General features: G+C 41.5%; 6 protein-coding genes and 2 long non-coding RNA genes across 11 annotated transcripts; 5 read left to right on the top strand and 3 right to left on the bottom strand.

Moving 5' to 3' along the window:
* Positions 1-32: 32 nt before the first annotated feature.
* On the top strand, positions 33-4,103 carry LOC124196061 (zygotic DNA replication licensing factor mcm3-like). 2 transcript variants are annotated; one of them, XM_046590854.1, is made up of 12 exons: positions 33-266; positions 333-445; positions 502-710; positions 780-910; positions 1,140-1,239; positions 1,313-1,451; positions 1,520-1,857; positions 1,934-2,115; positions 2,580-2,705; positions 2,776-3,099; positions 3,166-3,477; positions 3,539-4,103. In XM_046590854.1, exons 1-12 carry the CDS (start codon positions 195-197, stop codon positions 4,004-4,006), a joined length of 2,514 nt encoding a protein of 837 aa, XP_046446810.1. In that variant the 5' UTR covers positions 33-194; the 3' UTR covers positions 4,007-4,103. The 2 variants fall into 2 exon arrangements, with proteins under 2 accessions (XP_046446810.1, XP_046446809.1); XM_046590853.1 differs by having other exon boundaries at positions 55-266; positions 2,776-3,477.
* Positions 4,104-4,951: 848 nt separating this feature from the next.
* On the top strand, positions 4,952-6,358 carry LOC124196067 (ARMADILLO BTB ARABIDOPSIS PROTEIN 1-like). The gene is made up of 2 exons (XM_046590861.1): positions 4,952-5,494; positions 5,579-6,358. Exons 1-2 carry the CDS (start codon positions 5,117-5,119, stop codon positions 6,203-6,205), a joined length of 1,005 nt encoding a protein of 334 aa, XP_046446817.1. The 5' UTR covers positions 4,952-5,116; the 3' UTR covers positions 6,206-6,358.
* Positions 6,359-6,749: 391 nt separating this feature from the next.
* Positions 6,750-11,261, bottom strand: LOC124196063. Of its 2 annotated transcripts, XR_006875575.1 has the most exons (6): positions 11,172-11,261; positions 9,654-10,379; positions 8,269-8,931; positions 7,257-7,548; positions 7,073-7,190; positions 6,750-6,955 (listed from the first exon to the last, which is right to left on the bottom strand). XR_006875575.1 is itself a non-coding variant. In XM_046590857.1 (5 exons), the coding sequence occupies exons 2-5, from the start codon at positions 10,268-10,270 to the stop codon at positions 7,125-7,127; spliced, it is 1,638 nt and encodes a 545-aa protein (XP_046446813.1). In that variant the 5' UTR covers positions 10,271-10,379; positions 11,172-11,261; the 3' UTR covers positions 6,750-7,124. The 2 variants fall into 2 exon arrangements, 1 of the variants encoding a protein (XP_046446813.1); XM_046590857.1 differs by having other exon boundaries at positions 6,750-7,190.
* On the top strand, positions 7,453-11,178 carry LOC124196073. The gene is made up of 4 exons (XR_006875579.1): positions 7,453-7,541; positions 7,712-7,773; positions 10,798-10,947; positions 11,017-11,178. It is a non-coding gene; the product is annotated as an uncharacterized LOC124196073 (long non-coding RNA).
* A 1,205-nt stretch (positions 11,262-12,466) lies between the features above and the next one.
* LOC124196068 (26S proteasome non-ATPase regulatory subunit 14) lies at positions 12,467-13,960 on the bottom strand. The gene is made up of 6 exons (XM_046590862.1): positions 13,697-13,960; positions 13,468-13,617; positions 13,192-13,408; positions 13,019-13,131; positions 12,754-12,954; positions 12,467-12,689 (listed from the first exon to the last, which is right to left on the bottom strand). Exons 1-6 carry the CDS (start codon positions 13,787-13,789, stop codon positions 12,528-12,530), a joined length of 936 nt encoding a protein of 311 aa, XP_046446818.1. The 5' UTR covers positions 13,790-13,960; the 3' UTR covers positions 12,467-12,527.
* Positions 13,961-14,122: 162 nt separating this feature from the next.
* LOC124196070 (ATPase inhibitor mai-2, mitochondrial-like) lies at positions 14,123-14,762 on the top strand. Its single transcript, XM_046590866.1, has 3 exons — positions 14,123-14,276; positions 14,352-14,460; positions 14,523-14,762. The coding sequence occupies exons 1-3, from the start codon at positions 14,218-14,220 to the stop codon at positions 14,661-14,663; spliced, it is 309 nt and encodes a 102-aa protein (XP_046446822.1). The 5' UTR covers positions 14,123-14,217; the 3' UTR covers positions 14,664-14,762.
* Positions 14,763-15,947: 1,185 nt separating this feature from the next.
* LOC124196064 (alkylglycerol monooxygenase-like) lies at positions 15,948-18,166 on the bottom strand. The gene is made up of 11 exons (XM_046590858.1): positions 18,027-18,166; positions 17,921-17,965; positions 17,676-17,800; positions 17,446-17,597; positions 17,331-17,359; positions 17,180-17,254; positions 16,953-17,115; positions 16,741-16,892; positions 16,539-16,673; positions 16,363-16,476; positions 15,948-16,298 (listed from the first exon to the last, which is right to left on the bottom strand). Exons 1-11 carry the CDS (start codon positions 18,090-18,092, stop codon positions 16,011-16,013), a joined length of 1,344 nt encoding a protein of 447 aa, XP_046446814.1. The 5' UTR covers positions 18,093-18,166; the 3' UTR covers positions 15,948-16,010.
* On the top strand, positions 16,292-18,268 carry LOC124196071. 2 transcript variants are annotated; one of them, XR_006875577.1, is made up of 6 exons: positions 16,292-16,441; positions 16,523-16,664; positions 16,747-17,106; positions 17,438-17,642; positions 17,731-17,813; positions 17,901-18,268. It is a non-coding gene; the product is annotated as an uncharacterized LOC124196071 (long non-coding RNA). The 2 variants fall into 2 exon arrangements; XR_006875576.1 differs by having other exon boundaries at positions 17,731-17,828.
* The last annotated feature ends 441 nt before the right edge of the window (positions 18,269-18,709 follow it).

Here is an 18,709-nt window from a genome sequence, read left to right as displayed (position 1 = left end):
TCATGTCACTAGATGGCGTATTTTGGCGGGAGTTGGCGCTTTAGTTTCATTGTGTAGATTCGTTGTCTGCTGTGCTTGTAGTCGGTCACACTTGTTTTCAACTTTTCAAGTCTGCGATCGAGATTTTTTCAGTGTTTTCACTGAATTTGCTATTTTAGATTAATTTTACTTTGCTTTCCACTGGTTATTCGAAAATGTCTGCAGGAGATGTCGATCAACGCATCCGAGACATTCAACGTGAATACGCTGAATTTCTCGACGACTACGTAGGGACCTGTTGATTTGAACTAACAATTCAATAGGTGGTTATTATTAACTTTTTTGCTTTGCAGAATCGAGATGGAATTTATACTCAACTTGTGAAGGATATGGTGAGTAACAAACAAACTAGGTTGGTTGTCAACATCAATGATCTTCGCCGTGTCAATGCTGCTAGAGCCAATGGGTAAAATAAACACTTAACAAAGTTTTGTAGAAACACTCACCTTTCTTTTCATGCAGCCTGCTTACAAATGCTTTTGAAGAGCAATTGGCGTTCCAGAAAGCTTTAGCAGAGTTTGTTGGAGGTATTGATTCAAGCTATGCAAAGGAGCATGACGAGTTTTTTCTTGGTTTCGAGGGAAGTTTTGGAGCAAAGCATGTCACTCCAAGAAGTCTCACTTCACGATTCATTGGAAATTTAGTCTGTGTTGAAGGGATTGTCACAAAGTGTAAGAATCCAATTTCTTTAAAGTCTTAAGATAAATTAATTGATTTAATTAATTTAATTAAAATGTTAGGTTCTCTGGTTCGACCGAAGATCGTTCGCAGCGTGCATTATTGTCCTGCAACAAAGAAAACTATCGAACGGCGTTACACCGATTTGACTAGTTTTGATGCATTCCCTTCAAGTTCCGTCTATCCAACCAAGGTAATTTATCTTGTGGTAGTAAAAATAGAACTTTTGAAGGAAAGAAAGGAAAGATTTCGAAGTTCAGTCTAGTTGTATCTAGCATCCTCAGATGGCGTATGAAAGTACACAGGTCGTTATTTTTAGTTAACTTTAAAAAAAAATAGAATAAATTACGGGATGACTTATGAAAATGAAATTTAAAAGTCTACAATAATTACGAACTCATGTCTGTCTTTGAATAATTTAGGACGAAGATGGCAATTTGCTAGAGACAGAGTATGGACTGTCTACTTATAGAGACCATCAAACGTTAACGATCCAAGAAATGCCAGAAAAAGCTCCTGCCGGTAGATACAAATTTTTTGGAGCGTAAATTATAACCCCTTTTCTAACACGTTCTTTTGACCTTGCTCATTAAAGGACAACTGCCTCGTGCGGTGGACATTATTTGTGATAACGACTTGGTGGATCGATGCAAACCTGGCGATCGTATCCAAGTTATTGGCACTTTCCGCTCGTTACCAGGAAAACAAGGAGGATTCACATCAGGTGCCTTCAAGTAACGCGTCTTCTCAGAATTATTATTTCCCAAAACTTTGATATAACATTTCGTCTTTGATCTTACAGGACGATCCTCTTAGCTTGCAACATTGTCCCCCTCAGCAAAGAGGCTTCCATCTTCATCACTAGTGATGATGTCCGAAAATGTAAAAAATTCTCTCGGATGAAATCAATTGACGTCTTCCAGCTCTTGGCCAAATCTCTGGCGCCTTCCATCCACGGGCACGAATACATCAAACGTGCCCTTCTTTGCATGTTGCTCGGCGGTCTAGAAAAGGTTTTGCCCAACGGTACTCGCCTTCGTGGTGACATCAACATTCTACTAATTGGCGATCCTAGTGTTGCCAAATCTCAACTTCTTCGTTACGTCCTCTTCACGGCGCCGAGAGCCGTTGCTACAACAGGTATCATCTTACACTGGTTGCCTTTCTCCCGCCCTATCGATCTTTACCGTTTCATAAATCTGATTTTCTTTGAAAGGCCGTGGTTCATCCGGCGTCGGTTTAACTGCTGCAGTGACCAACGATCCTGAATCTGGTGAGCGACGATTGGAAGCTGGCGCCATGGTTTTGGCTGATCGCGGAGTTGTTTGTATCGACGAATTTGACAAAATGTCCGACATCGATCGAACTGCCATCCACGAAGTCATGGAACAAGGATCGGTAAATATTTCACTGCTGCGTTACGTTTCGCCTGACATAATTCTTTTATTACTTTTGAACCAAAACTTACTTGAAATATTAGAAATAATTTAGTTCAAAAATTCCGCAATGCATCAAATTTCCCACTTGCTTTATTAGACGTGTACATTTTTTCTAGAAATAGAAAACTAACTTCGTTTTGCCATGATCGCTTTGAAAATGGTAATTTGATGTCCACCGGCCGCGTGCGCCCACTAGTTAATTGAGTTCCCATGCTATTCTGCTTTCAATCAAATATTTAATAGTCCGTACCACGAATTTCGTTTCCCTCCATTCCTAGTATTTATTGAAATCGATCCAATCCAGCTTACCTCCACTCAAGCAAAAAAGTTTACTTTTGTCGATCGATTTTTTTCGTCTCGCCCATCCTTTTAATATTAGATGAAAACTCAGTCAATTGTTTTTGTTTTGTTTCTTTCCTTCAGGTAACCATTGCAAAGGCAGGCATCCATGCTCGACTGAACGCTCGTTGCTCTGTCCTGGCAGCCGCCAATCCAGTGTACGGTCGCTATGACCAATACAAAACACCCATGGAAAACATTGGCTTGCAGGTTCTTTTAATAGGTTTTCTATAATTGTTTTGGAGCAGATGATCGATAACGGTTGACTGCTTTTCTGCAGGATTCACTACTGTCTCGTTTCGACTTGTTGTTCATCGTGCTGGATCTGGTGGATGTTGAGCAGGACCGTCGAATCGCCGACCATGTTGTCCGAATGCATCGCTACCGTGCGTCAACGGAACAGGATGGGGAACCGCTCCCATTGGCCATGAATTTGGACATGCTATCGACCAGGAATCCGGACGAGAATGAGTCTACCGTCCAGGAGACGCCGCTTTATGAAAAGTACGACGCTCTTCTCCACGGTTCAAGCCGTTTGAAAACGGACAAAGTCGTTAGCATGCAGTTCATGAAGAAGTACATTCACGTCGCCCGCGCCCTTAAGGTTGGTTCGTTATTCTTTGTGACATTTGGCAAAGTTCTCATGATATTTAAACTTGACAAATCTCAGCCAACATTGTCGCAAGAAGCAGCTGACGCCATCGCTGAAGAATATTCGCGTCTCCGGTCTCACGAAGTTGAAAATCCAGATGTGGCGCGCACCCAACCGGTAACGGCTCGTGCGCTCGAGACGCTGATCCGTCTCTCCACGGCTCACGCCCGTGCACGTCTATCAAAAGTCATCGATGCTGATGACGCGCATTCGGCCATTGAGCTCGTCCAATTCGCTTACTTCAAGCGAGTTCTTGAGAAGCAGCGTAAGAAGAAGAAGGTTGAAGACGACGGCGAAGAGGATGATGAAGTCGATACCGAAGAGGAGGAGGTAATTTAACAGTAATCCATTTAGTCTCGAGTCTGAATGTAACACGATTTGGCGAACATAGGAACCGGAAGAAGATGTCGACGAAACGACCGTGTCTACTGCCGAGTCGCAGAAAAAAAGGAAGCGCACTCGAACCACTCAGGAAGATCCGTACGAATTCGACGCTACCAGCAGCCAACCGACGTCCAGTGGCACCACCACCAAACGCGCCAAAAAGTCAACACAAGACACGACGGCATCTCAAGGTTCCTCTTTGGAAACGGACTCTGTCCCGATGGATACGACCGTCCATGAAGATGAGACTCCCGCTTCTATTAGCGATGAGCGTTACAATTTGTTCAAAAAGTCGTTGACCCAATTATTCCGCGAATCGCGTGCCCAGTCGCTGCCTTCCAGCCGTTTCCGCGCTTACCTGGTCGAGAAACATTCGGCCGAGCCTTTCCAGTCTCATGAAACTCGGGCAGCATTCGAAAGGATGACGGAGGCCAATCAAATCATGGTAGCAGACGATATTATCTTTCTCATCTAATTTCCCTTATCCGAATGATTTGGTGTCACCTTTCCTTCTGTTTACTATTTCGATACTAATAATTCATCACTAATTAATCAATAAACGAACAAAAAGATTTCAGAGACTGTTATCTAGGGCATGAAACGGCATTACGTAAACGACCGTGAAAAGTTTGATCATTGATGTGGTAACTTGGCAAACTTGAAATGAAGTTTCAATATATTCAAAACAGAGAGGATATTCCATACAGTAATGGATATTTGGTGTCGGAACTTTTGGGAGGGCTAAGTGTTAGTAAAATACGTTAAACTTTTTGGTTCAATACTTTTTAAGCAGAGCAACAGTGCACCAAGCCACGAATTCAATTTTCTAGACATTTCCATTCCACAACGGCGCCGACGCCATCCACTTTATATTTGGTTCCTCATCCCCCAAGTAATAGAACGGGCAAACGTCTCCAGAGGCTTTTTCATGTTCCCTTGTTCTCCGATCTCGCAAAGTTTCCCATCAAACACCAAACGATAAAACGGATGAACCCCATAACAATGCCGAATGTTACTACGATCTTTCCAGGTTAATACCTTTGTTCCCCAAGGTAATCCACTTTTTGTACGTTTTCATGCTTATTATCTCTCTTTAGTACACAGCCAAGGATACGACTAGCTCCAAAAGTCATCTCGTCATCATCAACAGCATGTCGTTTATTTGATCTAGCGTGCATTTGGAATGTTTTTCAGTGTAAATGATTATCATAACGTGGGTTGGACGTATTTATGTATGGCAGTTTACTTTAATGGATGACTAAAAGATAAAAAACAATTTCTCAATAAACTGCTGTAGTATTTTTTCGTTTGATCAACAATTTTGTTTGAGTTTTCAATTATTACGGGATATTACTGATAACGAATAACGCATTTCAGACATTTCGAAAAAATCGGCCATTTTCAAGGTCAAAATTGGCAATGTCGTCTGCTCCAAATTTCAGTCCACTTTAAACTCAGCTCAAGGGTGGAAGTGTCGTTAATGGTTAATGAGTTTGAACATTAAGTACGATCAAGATAATCAAATTGACAAAAGTAAAAGTAGTCAAAAGTAAAAGTCATTTTTGTGCAAATATCAGAGAAAAGAATGTCGATAAATGTAAAGAAACTGAACGACGGTGAAACGCAAATTGTGTGGAAGACTGTGGTCTCGGATTCAGAGGCCACAAATGACCGGGGAGTCCGTTCCTCTTGGTTCAAACTTGAACGTGTTCACTGTGATGCTGCGAATGCAGTTCAGCTTCGTTTAGAACAGTTTGAAGAAGACGATTCTAGTAACAATGCACAGAAAGCTTTACGTTTTCATTTCATTTTGAAACTGATTACTCCTGGAGGCAATGAAATCGACGAAGAAACGAGTCAACCTTGCAGTGCTTTACCTGAAGCTGTAGGGGTCAGCATTGACGAAGGAAGCATTCAAATGGCGACAAACAAGATGAACGAAAAGTGGTGCACATGGCAATCGGTAAATATTTCTTGTTTTTTGTCTGTCTTTGTTTGTGTCGTGTTTTAGACTTTATATGGCTGATGACGTGTATCGGTTTTTAAGTTGATGTACAGTTCCACGGCGATTTACGACCAGGAGATTACTTGTCGTATTTGGATCAAGTTTAACGAGATGACAACAAAGGCCCCGAGTAAAAGTGAAACGAATGCATTGAAGCAGTTTACAAACTTGTACGTTCGTCAAACCAACTGTGATGTGGAGTTTCAGTTTGATAACGGCCAATGCGTGGGCGGACACGCCATCATTCTGACGGCCAGAAGCCTAGTGCTCGCTGCTATGATACAACAAGCGAATCGTCAGGGCGGTCAGGGCAAGATCAGGATCCACCACATCCGCTTCGAGATTTTCAAAGACGTTCTCCACTTTATCTACTCTGGCAAAGTTTCGTCCTCCATCAACCAAATCAAAGCCCAGTCATTGTTTGAAGCTGCCGACGAATTCGATGTTGGAGATCTCAAACAACAATGCGTTAGTTATCTGATTTCACACATCCGAATGAACAACGTTTATCAGTTAATCTCCTGGGCCAAGTTACACTCGGTCGACGAGCTCCTAGAAGCGGCCGTTCATTTCCATTGTGAAAAATTGATCAAGCTCTTCCCGAGTCTAAGTGTGTCGGCCTGTAGCCGAATCACCATGGCGATGTCTCTCGTCTACTCTCACATGTAAACCCACAGACGAATGTCCACTTTTGTTACAAAGTCGTTTTATTCCGTTTTTGAATTTCTAACCTAAATTTATGTCTATTGCTCATTTCCTTTTTGGTCATTTTCGGAGTTTATACCAGTGAAATAAACACGACGAATAGTGTCACGACGTAAATATATCTATCGATTGTTTGGTTCTTTGTTTAAATGTAGGATAGTGTGGTAGCTTTTTATTCTGATTGGCGTTTCCGTATAGCCACCAACATTCACGCCGCCATAGCGTGAATATCGGGGATTGGGGTGGGGGCAGCTGTTTCTTATCGTGCGTCTAGCCGAGCTCACGCATGTAGGCGCCGTATCGATTTGTTTCAAGACACACACGCGAAGGGAAATAAGTCAGATGTTTGTGTGCAGAGTCGTCGTATGGCGTGCCTTGCCACTGTTATTTCTCGTTGGTCCGACTGGCACAAACACACGACCTTGGCCGTCGTCGTCGTCGCGTTCAATCCAAGACGGAATTATTCATCATTTGGAGCACCAGAATAATCATAAGTAGGACGTGAGCATCAGCAACAGAAAACCAACAGTATATTGCGAGAAAGTTCCAGCGAGCGGTGCATAATTCGTTCTTATGACAGTCAGTTGAATGAGAAACGCACTGACGCTCGTCGTCGCTCGGCAAAATCGAATCAAACCCGTGAAAGCCGAAGAAGAAGTGAATTGACGTCATGTTGACTGGAAACGGCTGCAGCTTCTCTTATTCCCGTCCTCACTAGTAGGCCCCCAAACAACGTTGAAAGAGTGCCAGACAAAAGGGGAGGGAGTAATGCAAGGACATTGTAAAATAATTGAGAATACAAAATTGAATTACAAATCAATCGTATCTTACAGTTATTCGCAAAACAAAAAATTGAAAGAAGAATCGATCGGTTGGCCGTCAGCTATCGAGGTGTGTGCGATATTTTGACGAGGACACCTACCACTAGGACGATGACGAACACGAGAACCTGAAGTTGTATATAACTTTTTAGTTAGTCGACGTATAATATAGTACGGGAAAAAGTTTGGCGTACCAGGAAGGTGATGATTTTGGCGAAGAAATTGAGGCTTCCCTCTTCTCTAGGGAGTTGGTTGCGTTGCTGATGGCGATTGTTTTGTTTGTCCGATTCTGGGTCATTCTCCACCAGCTGAGGGAAGGCCAGCCGTTGGGTGAGTGATAACTGGACGGCGGCAGCGGTTGCCGAATCGTAATAAGGATCGTCAAACATGTCGAGAACGGCGTGGTGGTTCGTTTCGTCTCCAGCAAGGCTTAGCAGCAGGGCGTCGTTGATTCCGCCTTCGTTCAGGCACAGCCGCAGGTACGGGCTGGTTAACATACAGGCACACCGAGATAATGATCAATTACTATTCCTTGTACATTTTACATTGTTACGCATACTCATATAGTTAGCTCAATACCGTCTTTTGTTATGTACACAGTTAACTAAACTTTAATCATGATTACTAACATGGTTCATTCACTTTCCAGGAAATTTGTCTCGACATCCCCAAAAGTCTATAAGGATCGTGTAGCGAATGAGTCGTAATAAGGTAACACTGCCTAGCTACTTGTCTAATTGATTATACTGTACGTAAATAACCGAATGCAGTGCAAAGATGAAAGCCAAGAAAAGTCTATAATCTCTTGCAACCCAATTAAACCCAACTCTGGTAGTAGAATATATATAGGTCACGATTCTTTTGTAGCAAGGATTGCGTGACCGTGGATAGCACGTAGATTTGCCCGCCTGTCTGCACGGATTTCTCGTAGACCGCCGTCTGTCGACAGACGTTTCAGGGCGTGGTGTTCACGCCTGTCACCGGTGCGTTTTCTTATAATTGACACGAAAACGATTTCTGGAGCAATTCGATAAAAAACAACGGCGGATTTACGTCCTAGCACTCAAGAAATAACCTTCTTGCTTATTCTCCTTCCTGGAAAGTTCTTTGTAGAAACAATCCCACGCGATCCATGGCAACTCTGCCGGCCTATATAGCCTTTGAAGTCTAAAATCGCAAAGTTCAAAGGGTTCAATGACATCATACTTTGATAGGCTGAAGTGCGATGCCATCAGCGACGACGTGGATCCTAGTTGCGAATTCGCCGAGGATTGACCGTGCTGCTCCTTGTTGTGATCGGTTTGATGCTGATCGGAAGTGGATGACAGCCACAGGTGATTAGGTACTCTGGTGGGAACTGAGAGGAAAGTCGATCGTGAAGATGAACTTCTGGACAAGGAATTGTGATGAGATGAACGTGTCGGCTTGATCGATGTCCGCGAGTCCATGTTGTTGTCTGTGCACGAGTCACTGCAAATGGAGCCGAAGCTCGGCTTGCGTGAAGGAGAATAACATCGGGAATCGCTTTCCTGATCGGCCAGAAAGTGCGACGATTCTTGAGAGTCGTAACTGCAACTGCGTTCACTGACGATGGACGACTGGCCTTCGTGAAAACTCCGGTCGACGTGAGCATCCCGTTGAACGCAGATCTTGGGTGACGAAGTTGTCGTTTGTTGTTTACGGCCGGAATTTGTCGTAATCGGAGTGCTGCTAGTATCGGACCAGCTGACCGCCAAACTGTTTGTCTCTTCCATCTCCGTCTGCTGCTCACATTCACTCGGCAACGAACGAATCTTCAGGAAATTGTCCGATCGTGGTGACTGCCAGCCGTCTAGACTGTAATCCACTGGTAAAAAGTTCCGGTGATGCCTATATAGGATGGGGAGGGGAAAAATCACAAAACGATCCTTATTCTGTTAGCGGCAAGCCACATCCGTAGGGGTATACTAACATATTTAGGTCAAATGGAAAATTGATGGCTGCCTTTTTTTCTTTTCCCTACTTTTTTACATTTTCCGTTTGTTGGAACGCGGAGGAGAGAGAAAGAGCCTTTTTTATTTTTAGAAAATGCCTCCGCGTTCTAGCTCAAGAGGAAACAAATAAACAGCCCAGCACAACAAAGCTATGGGCTTTTCTCTCTCCTGAGAGAAGACAAGAAATTGAACAAGATGCAACTTTCAGTTTATAATGATGGACTCCTCAGGGCAGCAGCACTGTGCATTTGAACAATAGACACAAGTTTCGCACAAATCCGTTGTGGAGCACAGTCAAACGTTTCCCCCCATATTCTAATCAACAATTCATCCGTGCTGCTTTCCTAATTGCCTGTTATTTCTCTAGTTTGATGTCTAACTTGTATACCCCGGCCATGAGCGCTGCCGTCGGGGACTAGCCGTCTCACCGCCCACATCAAACATTCATAAGGAAATATTGATTTTGTCTAGCATCTACTACAGTACATGCATTTTTACTTGACACAGATGTAGGGCTAGCGCACTGGCATTTGTGACAAGTTAGTTTCAAAAGTGTGTAGCACGTCAAAAGTAAAAAAAAAGTGGCGGAATTTTAAGAATAATAATAATAATGCTGACCTTTTCTGTGGCAAAAATCTGGGCGAAGTTGGAATAGTTTTAGCTGGTGACGGATCGTTTCTCTGCTCTCCAGTTCCGTGAACGCTATTTTCAACGATGGGGGGTTCATCTTCGTTCAACTTTGGTTGCTGCTGCTGTTGGTTGTGCTTCTCTAGACTGCTGCGCAGGCTGCCTAGTTTCATCCGACTCGGCACGGATAAGTGATTCGCCGACAGGTCCAATACGAAGGCAGATTGTTCTTGCAACTTGTTGTAACCCCCGTCTATCACGGTGGGACTCGCCAGCTGAGAGTCAATGCCGGAATCCGAGCCGAGTTGGCTATCGCTCCGGTGCTCAATCTGATGCTCCAGACGGGAGCAAACTTCTTCCGGCTTGGCCAGCAGAGACGAATCGTTCGAGTCGTTTGAATCGCTACTGGACCATATGTGCACTATCGGCGTATCTGACGGATGATCCTCATTAGCACTGAGAACCGTCATGTGCCAATCGGGCATTCCCACTTGACTACTATCACTGTTGAGCTGAGCGGCGCTGCTCCCGGACATGAGTTCGACTGCTTCCTTGCCTGACGCCAGATCTTTAGCCGGAACCACATCCGGCAAACGAGTGTCTGCCATGAATCAGATTCTTCGTTCACATCAACTTTTACTCGACGTTTCCAAGTTGGCGGCGGCAATCCATTGTCCGCTGCCCTGCTGCTGGCCGGAAAACGGGCGAACTATGATACTGCAAGGAAAACACAACAAAAACTCATCATCAGGGTCGATGCGTTTTGATTACGGCCATTACGGCGAGTTTCAGATGGCATGATCTACTCGCATAATATAACCATGCATCTTCATTGATTTTACAACGAAACCACCAAGAACAGCCGAGCTATTTGGTTGGCTGCTCCCAGCCAAAGTGAATTTTAGTATTTGCAATTTCGCCCGGCCAGTTTCTACAATTTGAAATAAGCGGCTTTTCAATTTTTACGTGGGCGCGCACTTTTCAATTGCCGAAAACAAAAAACACGAAAGAGACTAATGTCAAAACTCAAAAAAGGGTCACGCCATTCAATGGGTAGCAGCCGCCCACTGCTATAAATATAACGTGGGAAAATACTCTTTCTTATTCTTCGTCTTATTCGGTTCGTGCTTCAAAGCCTCGTGATAGATGGAGTCGTTCCTCCCCGACAGATGTTGGAACATCTTCTCACGGATTTTCCCGCTATCCACGTCTGAAGGGTAGAACTTGCGCAGCCAAGCCAAGTTTAGATCTCGCTGGAGATACACACACACATACACACACAAATGTTGCCAAACAATTGTTCCCCCAACAAAAAAAGAAAATGACTTTTCCTTATTAGTTCTTTTTTTGACAGGTGGGCCAATCTTGATAGCGGCTGATTCAAATGGATGAATCCTGTACACGCCGCCCGCGTGTTATCCATTAAGTCGGATCGAAAATCGATGGATAGTGGTTTTCTTTTGTTTATCTCTCGTCCGTTTCTATGCCTACTGTTCTTTATGTTTTTACCTACTATCCAAAAGTTGAGGAATGATGTTGATTGGAGGTCCGGCACAATAGTTCAGACACACAGCTAGGCGGATATCAAAAAGTTGCTGATTGATTAACGGTTTTGGTCTGTGTGGATAGCGGCGTCGCGGGGCGTGCGACGCCAAGCGCTCTCGTCGGAATGACGTCCAATCCCGAACTGAACGCACGTACTAGACCAGCAAGTGCCTTTAACAAGAAAAGAGGGGTAAAGAATAGGGGGGCAGAACACATATACATCAAGATCTAGCCGCAGCAGCAGCGACGGCGCCCTGGCTGGCCAGTCCGCGTTATAGGCCGCCACCGGTTGCGTATACTGTGTCGTCCCTTTTGCAGGTTTTTTTTACTTTTTTGGCGTCATCGATCCAGGTAAGACGCCATCGCGGTTCCTTATTATTTTCTATTACAGACATTTATTTATAGTAGATTCTTTTTATCCTTGTAATCCCGGCGTAGTTACAGCCTGCGCACGCAGCCAAACGAATTGCTTTTCAATTATTCAATAGGTCGGACTGCATTGCAACCCGACAGCAAGTCTGTGCGGGGGCTCTGCTGCAAACATATCTCTATCTATTATTACAGCCCTGCTAGCTATTGTTTCTTCTCATTGCAACCGGAAACCGTAGTTATATTAACTCGCTCGGCTAAATAACAAAGGTCGGAACATTTACGGATATATACAGAGGCAAGAAGGACAGATGTGGATGTTGGCAGGATCGCGTTTGTTAACGACAACATAAAAAACCCGCGATCTGTCTGAGACAATCTTTTTTCACGGCTCATGCCCTATGCACTAATAGCCCAGAACAGCACGAGAAGCAGGCCATTAAACACGTAGCACAAACAACTCGAGTTTATTTTAAAATGCTCAGTGGGTGGCGCGTTGTTAATCTTGAGCAACCACGCCATTTCATTCACCACACATTCTGCTTTTCCTTCCTAAATCCGCGTAGAGTTATTTCAGGTCTAGGTTTTATTTTGCTCCTTTCATTCCGGGTGATCGATATAATCTGTATCACAAAGATCTACTAGTCCCTTTTACCCTTCTTGCGCTGTTCCAAGTTGAGTGCATTAAAAAGGGATCAGAAAACGGGGGGCTTTTTCGATGGCAGCTTTTGAAGCTGTATTGCAAGCGAATCCGAATGAAAACACCAAGTAGGACGTGTTTGGACGATTCTTTTTTTGAAAGGTTTGAATGCGGGGGGTTACCACTTATGACATCGACCCATTTTCTCTATCCTGTACGTGGTTGGTTGGTCTACTCGCATGTAAAATAATGATTTTTGAGAATTATTGTATTCATCGGATAGATATGAGAGGTGCGTCAGCTGAAGTAAATCATCGGAAAGCCACAGTAGAAAGCATAGCTCCCAGACACTGGACAATATTAGAAGTCATCAGTACATCCACTTCCTCCTCTAGATGACGCTTAGGATCTTGACGGCCAACGTTCTTTACTGCGAGTTGTTCGGGTGTCATCTTTTCTTCTTCCTCCAAAGCCTGTCCAACACACATCATTTTAACATCTGATTACGAACAAAGGCCGGTATGTTTCAGAATTTACCTTGTTATAAGTTTTGGCTAATTCGAGCATGCTGCGAACACTCTGCTCGTTGCTTTTGCAGTGTTGCTCGTATTCGGCTAGCGATAGTCCCTCGGTCCATGATTTCTTGTGCAAGTTCCACAACATTTTTTGTTCGAGTTCATTCTTTCGATAGTTGATGCTGATTGAATAGTAGTGGCGATTAAGTCCATGAATCAAGGCCTGGAGAAAAAACCATTAAAAAGTCTTGCAGAATTTAATGTTTTGTAAAATCTAACAAACACACCTGAATTGATGGTTTCTGTAAATGTCCAAGATTTGATGTTGTCTGGCGAGGTTCTTGTCCCAATACCATCATGTTTGGATTTATCAACCTGAATGCATCAATGACAACTTTGCCTGTAAATAAAAAACTATTTATTACAACTGCAAAAAAAAAAATGAATAAATCTGTAATACCTTTGACACTTTGAATAGGGTCAACAACAACAGCGACAGCACGTTCAGACAAGGCCTCAAAGCTCTGCTGTGTGTTGATATCTACACCAGATAACCAACAACCAAATCCAGGATGGGAATGGTACCAGCCAACAACCATTTCAGGGCGGCCAGTTTGCCTGAGCATGTCCAACATTTTAGCTTGAAAAACTGGATCCACAGCTTCAACACTGACACCCTACATAAAGTTTGTTAAGTTACTGTGAGCAAAATTGATAAATGATAATGGTTTCATACTGTTCCTGACTGAGGCATAGCAAATACATCAATCACTCTGACTGTGTAATCGTCAACAAATTCTCCAAGCATAAGTCCCATGACTTCCATTGGAACTCCAGCTCGTCCATGTTTAAGCATTTTCAACAGTGCCAAAGAAGAAATATAAACCTGTTACAACAAAAATGTGAAAACAATTATAATAGGTATAGTAAGTAATTTATTGTAAATGCAAACGAATCTGTCATACCTGTTCGGCTGTGTCGACAACCGGTGCATCAGTTGGCGGAGCAGATTGTCCGAGGCCAGACATCGGGCCACCGAGCCGTAATAGACGATCCATTATCTCTTTAAATTATTAGTTCAAACTTTTTTTCGAATGAAGAAAAAGGAAACTGCTTTGTAGTAGAACGGCCGGTAAAAACAATGAATCCTTCCGTCACAGAATAGTCAATTCACGCTCCGCGCAACGTTTTTCGACGGGTTTATGCTGGTTAGCAACATTGCCCAACAATGAATGAAAAATGTTTCATTATCAGTTTCTATCAAACCCAGTTTTTAATTATCAATATAGATCTTCCATTAAAGAGAATACATTATTGTAAGAAATTTTATTCTTCAGATGTATCTTTTAATTATTATAAAAATTTTATTTGGTCGATTGCGACGTTTGTAGAAATCCAAACGATCGTTTGTCTGACGTCGTTACGAATTCTCTTTGTAAATCAGTTGTTTGACTTGTGAATCACCGAGTCTACTCATCAAAACAAAATGGCTTTGACTCGATCTGTTGCAGCGCTCAAGCTTTCTCGTAATATACCCATTATGAGGTGAGTAGTTAATATTTTAATGAGCATTCTACCTTTGTGACGTGAATTAATTGTCATTTGTTTTGCCTTTTCTAGTCGTTTAGCTTATTACAGCCAAGATGGTGGAGCTGGTGCCATTCGAGAAGCTGGTGGAACTTTCGGAAAGAAGGAAGCCGCTGATGAGGAACGATACTTCCGTAAAATGGTAGAAATATCTTTTTTTACAATTTATGTATAGCTTGTATTGATTTTTTATATGGATGGTAGCAAACTGAACAGCTGAAAACACTTAAAACTCACCTTGATGAGGAGATAACATTTCATCAGCAACGCATGAAGGAACATCAGGATGCAATTGACATTCATCAAAAGAGAATCACAGAGTTGGAGCAGAAAAAGAAAGCCTAATTGTTTGATATGCCTGAGTGTGGTGCAAGGATATCAAAATTCTGGAAGGATGTGTAGCCTTAATGTATATCCTAAAATACAATTCTAGTTTATGGTTGAGCTATTTATTTCCCTGAAAGATGTTGATACTGTAGAAGGAAGTATACAGCCTATGCCCTAAAATATTACTCAACAGGTTAATTTACTTAGGGGACATAATGCCATACACAAAACAGACTTCAAATGAATTTCAACATATAAAAGAACCTTTGTTACATGCTGTGGCAAAAAAAGTATAAATTCAATGGAACATCGTTCGACTGCGAATTATTCGAGGCCATTAATTTTTTGCATTTCTAAAGGAATAATTTTGGGAGCAGCTCTTGTATTGTCTTTCGGGAAATGTATTCAAGATGGCACGCACGACAGTTTTTGATGTAGGTATTCACTTAATTTTGTCTTTTTGTATTGCATCTCTCACCTGACCAACACACTTAACTTGACACTTCACAGCCGAGTACAAGTGAAGAAGTCGGATGCTGTTCATAAGGACACTGTTTCCTCCCGATTCCACGATAAATATTCTGAACTGAAGTTGATAGCCAAGGAAAGTCAGGCAACGAATCATCTCAATCCATGGAAACCAGAAATTTCGTTTGAGAAACAGCCCAATGCTGACTAGAGAGACTATGAAGTAGCCGCAGGTAGCGTACGTTATCCATTTATTGAACTCCTATATAAAATGTACCGTTACTCATCTTTTCTTTTAAGAAGATCATAGGCAATTCAATAACGCTATATTTCTAATTGAAATTGTTATCTAACCTTTAACGGATTGATTTCGTCGGCAAAGAAGAATCCAAAATTGTCAACATACGAACCTGGCACGATATCCATGTTGACACTATTTCGCAGCTTGTGATTGTCTGAGTAAGTCGGTATAGCTTAGTTGGTATACGTGCACAAATCCACATAAAAAGGGCGCCTTTAATCACAAAAGCGTTTCTTCAGGCATTCAGAACTAGAAGATGAGAACTCGACCCAGTTTTAGTCGTATAAATAAATTTCGAGAAAAACTCGTTAGACTGCACTTTCTAAAGAAGCAACTTCGTAAATACAGGGATGAATCCATGAGATGAGCTAATATTTAATTCTGACGATATAAAACGGGTTTTTTAAATAATTCTTAAAACGAAAAAACATCATGAATTCCGGTTTCTGCAGAAGTAGTTCTCAGCTATTTATCTACCTCAGCACGAAATCGGATGAGAACAGAATACAGGTTTAAATTTTTCCTGGCGACGCTGATTTTTCCCAATGTATTTTATTCACAATCCGACTAACTATTTATAGACATTTTGTAGAAGTTTACTTCATTTTCTCTTTTTGGGTCTTTTCTCTGAATTGATGAACGCACTCGATTTTGCACTGCAATGCCGAGTACAAGTAGAAGAGCCTAACCCCATTCATAACTAAATTAATCCCAATTGTTTCCGCAGCAAATAATTTGAAATGGAGCTGATAGCCCAGGAAAACCAGACAGCGGACCATTTCGACCCATGGAAACCAGAAATTTCGGTTGAACATCAGTCCGATGCTGACTAGAGAGACTATGATGTAGGCGCAGCAAGCGTATAAAAGCCAGTCATCAAATTCCTGGAAAAAAGTATCAGAATTCAGTTATTTTCCCTTTTATATTTAATTAATTTTACAACGATACCTCGTAATGGGTTGCTAGTAATCGGTAACCTTCACTCAGTAATAGGAAATTAATTGCAGCATATATCTGGTCGTGTGGGGTAAGAGAATGCGAAAATTTCTCTCTCACAATTGTCTAAGAAATGTAATAATATTAAATCCATTTGGTTTTTAAATTATAGAATTCTATGAAGATACTTCAGGAAGTTGGTCATAATGACCAAGCTTTGGGGAACCAGGAACCCATCCGGGTCCATAAAAGATTGCTTTAAGCTTATTGGTCAATCCTGACATGGATTGCATTTTTTGGAAGACTTTCCGCAGGTAAAAGAACTTGGAAAGTTGAATTGATAATGTTAACCGGAATCAATTTCAAATAGTAGTTATTGATTATTATTACTTCTAGGTAAAATGGATTAAAGGAGTCCACTTGCTCAATCAATCCGTAAACTAAAGGTTCGTCCCTTCGCTCGGGTTCAAAAGTTCCAAACATTCTATCCCAGATAATGAGAACACCTGCGTAATTTTTATCCACACAATAACGGGTTGATCCTAGATCGTGTAAGGTGGTAAATTTACACTCGTCAACAATTTAAAGGTATTTGTAAATACCATGATGCACACGATGATGTGAAGGAGTATTTAAAATCCATTCAAGCGGACCAAGGTCATCGATAACTTCCGTGTGAATCCAGAATTGAAATAGAAGATTAAATTGAGAGTGAACGAAGAATTGACTCGGAGGAATGAAAAACGCCATTGGCAGGTAATAAAACTTTAAATAAACGAAAACATATTCAGCAAATAATGTAGACGTGAATTGCGGTAATTTAATTTACCATGGTGCTGTAACCTTGCCACACACCTTGTCTTAGAGCTGTCGTTAAGTTATACTCCTCGGAACTGTGGTGAACCTGATGGAAATGCAATAACAATCTTATAATTTGTAAATTATTAATAATCTAACGGTTAAATTAAGGACATTCTTACCTGATGCTGAGACCAGAATAGATTCACCTCTGCTTATGCCATACGTCGGAAAGATTGCATATTATATATCGAATCTCCATTTAAAATATTTCGTTTATTATTTGCAGGCTTATACCATGAGTTGCACGGTGAGCCCAGTAATATCCTAAATCCATCCCTATAGCGCAAGCAACCCATGTCCACAATGAATCCCAGGGAAGCTCATATATGCGGTAGTACTCGTAAATGTAAACATACGCAGCAGTAGTAGCGCCTCTCAAGGCAATACTATTTAAAAAGACCGTTTGAAATCTTGGGAAAACAACAAAACATGTAAGTATTATAAAAGTATATAACTTAACTTACTTATTTATCTCCATAAATAACCCGCATGCCATTGATGTTATACAGTCATTGATAGGTGGTGATTTGCCTTTTTTACGCAGTATAATTCGTTCAATTACAATCAGAGCAAAAAACCACGTTGAGGCCTGCAAGTTAATGGTACACAAACTCCAGGTTCTTCAATAATTCTCGAAATTTTATGTTCAATGATTTGTTATTTATGTATTCTCTTTTTACATCTTACAGATACAATATGAGTAACTTACCCGACTAACATAATGAGGCACCTCATCCGTGGTTCGAAAACTTGTCTAAAAGTTGCAAGAAAACCATTAACTTTGTTCTACAATTCTACCTTGAACTATCCCTAACCTGAAAAGGATTAACAATATAAAAAAGGTGACCTAAGCCTTCGAATGCCTCCGAAATGAAATCCATGAACGGTAGAAATCTGCTGGTTCAACGTTTATGCAACTCAATTCTTTTCTGAATCCCAACCGCGATTCTCAGTGATCAAAAGGCGTCCTTAAATACCATCGCATGTTTTTGTTTATCAGCTACTTTTGAGATAAGACCAATAGAAGCCAAAGTTCAATAAATATCAATCATCCGTCTGGCCGCTGAGTACTGTGACTTTTACAAACAAATTAATGCGATGTTTTCAGGGTCGGAAAAAAACAACTCTTAATTTGCAATCAAAGTTCGTGCCATATAGGTCTATAATTGTTGCGAAAGGGGACGAGACAATAAGAGGTCTACGTTCAAATTCAAGTCATTTAGGGTTAAACAACAAGGGAAATCATTTGAAGTAAAATTGTTTCCCATTATTTTAAAATGCATTCAGCAATTATTATGACATTGAATCAAACACCTGCAGCAACTAGTAGTTGAATCTCAATGAGACTTTTGAATGTTAAATGAATCATGCTGTTCCTCCCCCAAAACCGCGTTCAAATTGCGAAAAAATTTTTAATTAGCGTTAAAAAATTTGCAAGTATGAGAGGATTCTTCGAAATCAACTAAATCTTAAAAATTATTTTTAAAAAAATTATTCC

This window comes from Daphnia pulex, chromosome 6, assembly GCF_021134715.1.
Source record: "Daphnia pulex isolate KAP4 chromosome 6, ASM2113471v1".
In the NCBI taxonomy this organism is placed as follows: domain Eukaryota; kingdom Metazoa; phylum Arthropoda; class Branchiopoda; order Diplostraca; family Daphniidae; genus Daphnia; species Daphnia pulex.
The sequence above is the reverse complement of the archived record's forward strand: the minus strand, read 5'-3'. Positions and strand labels throughout refer to the sequence as shown.

Bases quoted from the DNA above. Each gene is read 5' to 3' on its own strand.
- LOC124196061 (XM_046590853.1), top strand. From the start codon at position 195: ATGTCTGCAGGAGATGTCGATCAACGCATCCGAGACATTCAACGTGAA. The intron at 2,116-2,579 runs GTAAATATTTCA...TCTTTCCTTCAG, and splicing joins AAGTCATGGAACAAGGATCG to GTAACCATTGCAAAGGCAGG. The intron at 2,706-2,775 runs GTTCTTTTAATA...GCTTTTCTGCAG, and splicing joins TGGAAAACATTGGCTTGCAG to GATTCACTACTGTCTCGTTT.
- LOC124196067 (XM_046590861.1), top strand. From the start codon at position 5,117: ATGTCGATAAATGTAAAGAAACTGAACGACGGTGAAACGCAAATTGTG. The intron at 5,495-5,578 runs GTAAATATTTCT...TCGGTTTTTAAG, and splicing joins AGTGGTGCACATGGCAATCG to TTGATGTACAGTTCCACGGC.
- LOC124196063 (XM_046590857.1), bottom strand. From the start codon at position 10,270: ATGGCAGACACTCGTTTGCCGGATGTGGTTCCGGCTAAAGATCTGGCG. The intron at 8,932-9,653 runs GTCAGCATTATT...CATCCTATATAG, and splicing joins AGATTTTTGCCACAGAAAAG to GCATCACCGGAACTTTTTAC. The intron at 7,191-7,256 runs GTACGCCAAACT...ATACAACTTCAG, and splicing joins CCAAAATCATCACCTTCCTG to GTTCTCGTGTTCGTCATCGT.
- LOC124196068 (XM_046590862.1), bottom strand. From the start codon at position 13,789: ATGGATCGTCTATTACGGCTCGGTGGCCCGATGTCTGGCCTCGGACAA. The intron at 13,409-13,467 runs GTATGAAACCAT...AACTTTATGTAG, and splicing joins CTATGCCTCAGTCAGGAACA to GGTGTCAGTGTTGAAGCTGT. The intron at 13,132-13,191 runs GTATTACAGATT...TTTTATTTACAG, and splicing joins CCCTATTCAAAGTGTCAAAG to GCAAAGTTGTCATTGATGCA.
- LOC124196070 (XM_046590866.1), top strand. From the start codon at position 14,218: ATGGCTTTGACTCGATCTGTTGCAGCGCTCAAGCTTTCTCGTAATATA. The intron at 14,277-14,351 runs GTGAGTAGTTAA...TGCCTTTTCTAG, and splicing joins CGTAATATACCCATTATGAG to TCGTTTAGCTTATTACAGCC. The intron at 14,461-14,522 runs GTAGAAATATCT...TATGGATGGTAG, and splicing joins AACGATACTTCCGTAAAATG to CAAACTGAACAGCTGAAAAC.
- LOC124196064 (XM_046590858.1), bottom strand. From the start codon at position 18,092: ATGGATTTCATTTCGGAGGCATTCGAAGGCTTAGGTCACCTTTTTTAT. The intron at 17,360-17,445 runs GTATAAGCCTGC...TGGCATAAGCAG, and splicing joins GGCTCACCGTGCAACTCATG to AGGTGAATCTATTCTGGTCT. The intron at 16,674-16,740 runs GTAATAATAATC...CAACTTTCCAAG, and splicing joins TTAATCCATTTTACCTAGAA to TTCTTTTACCTGCGGAAAGT.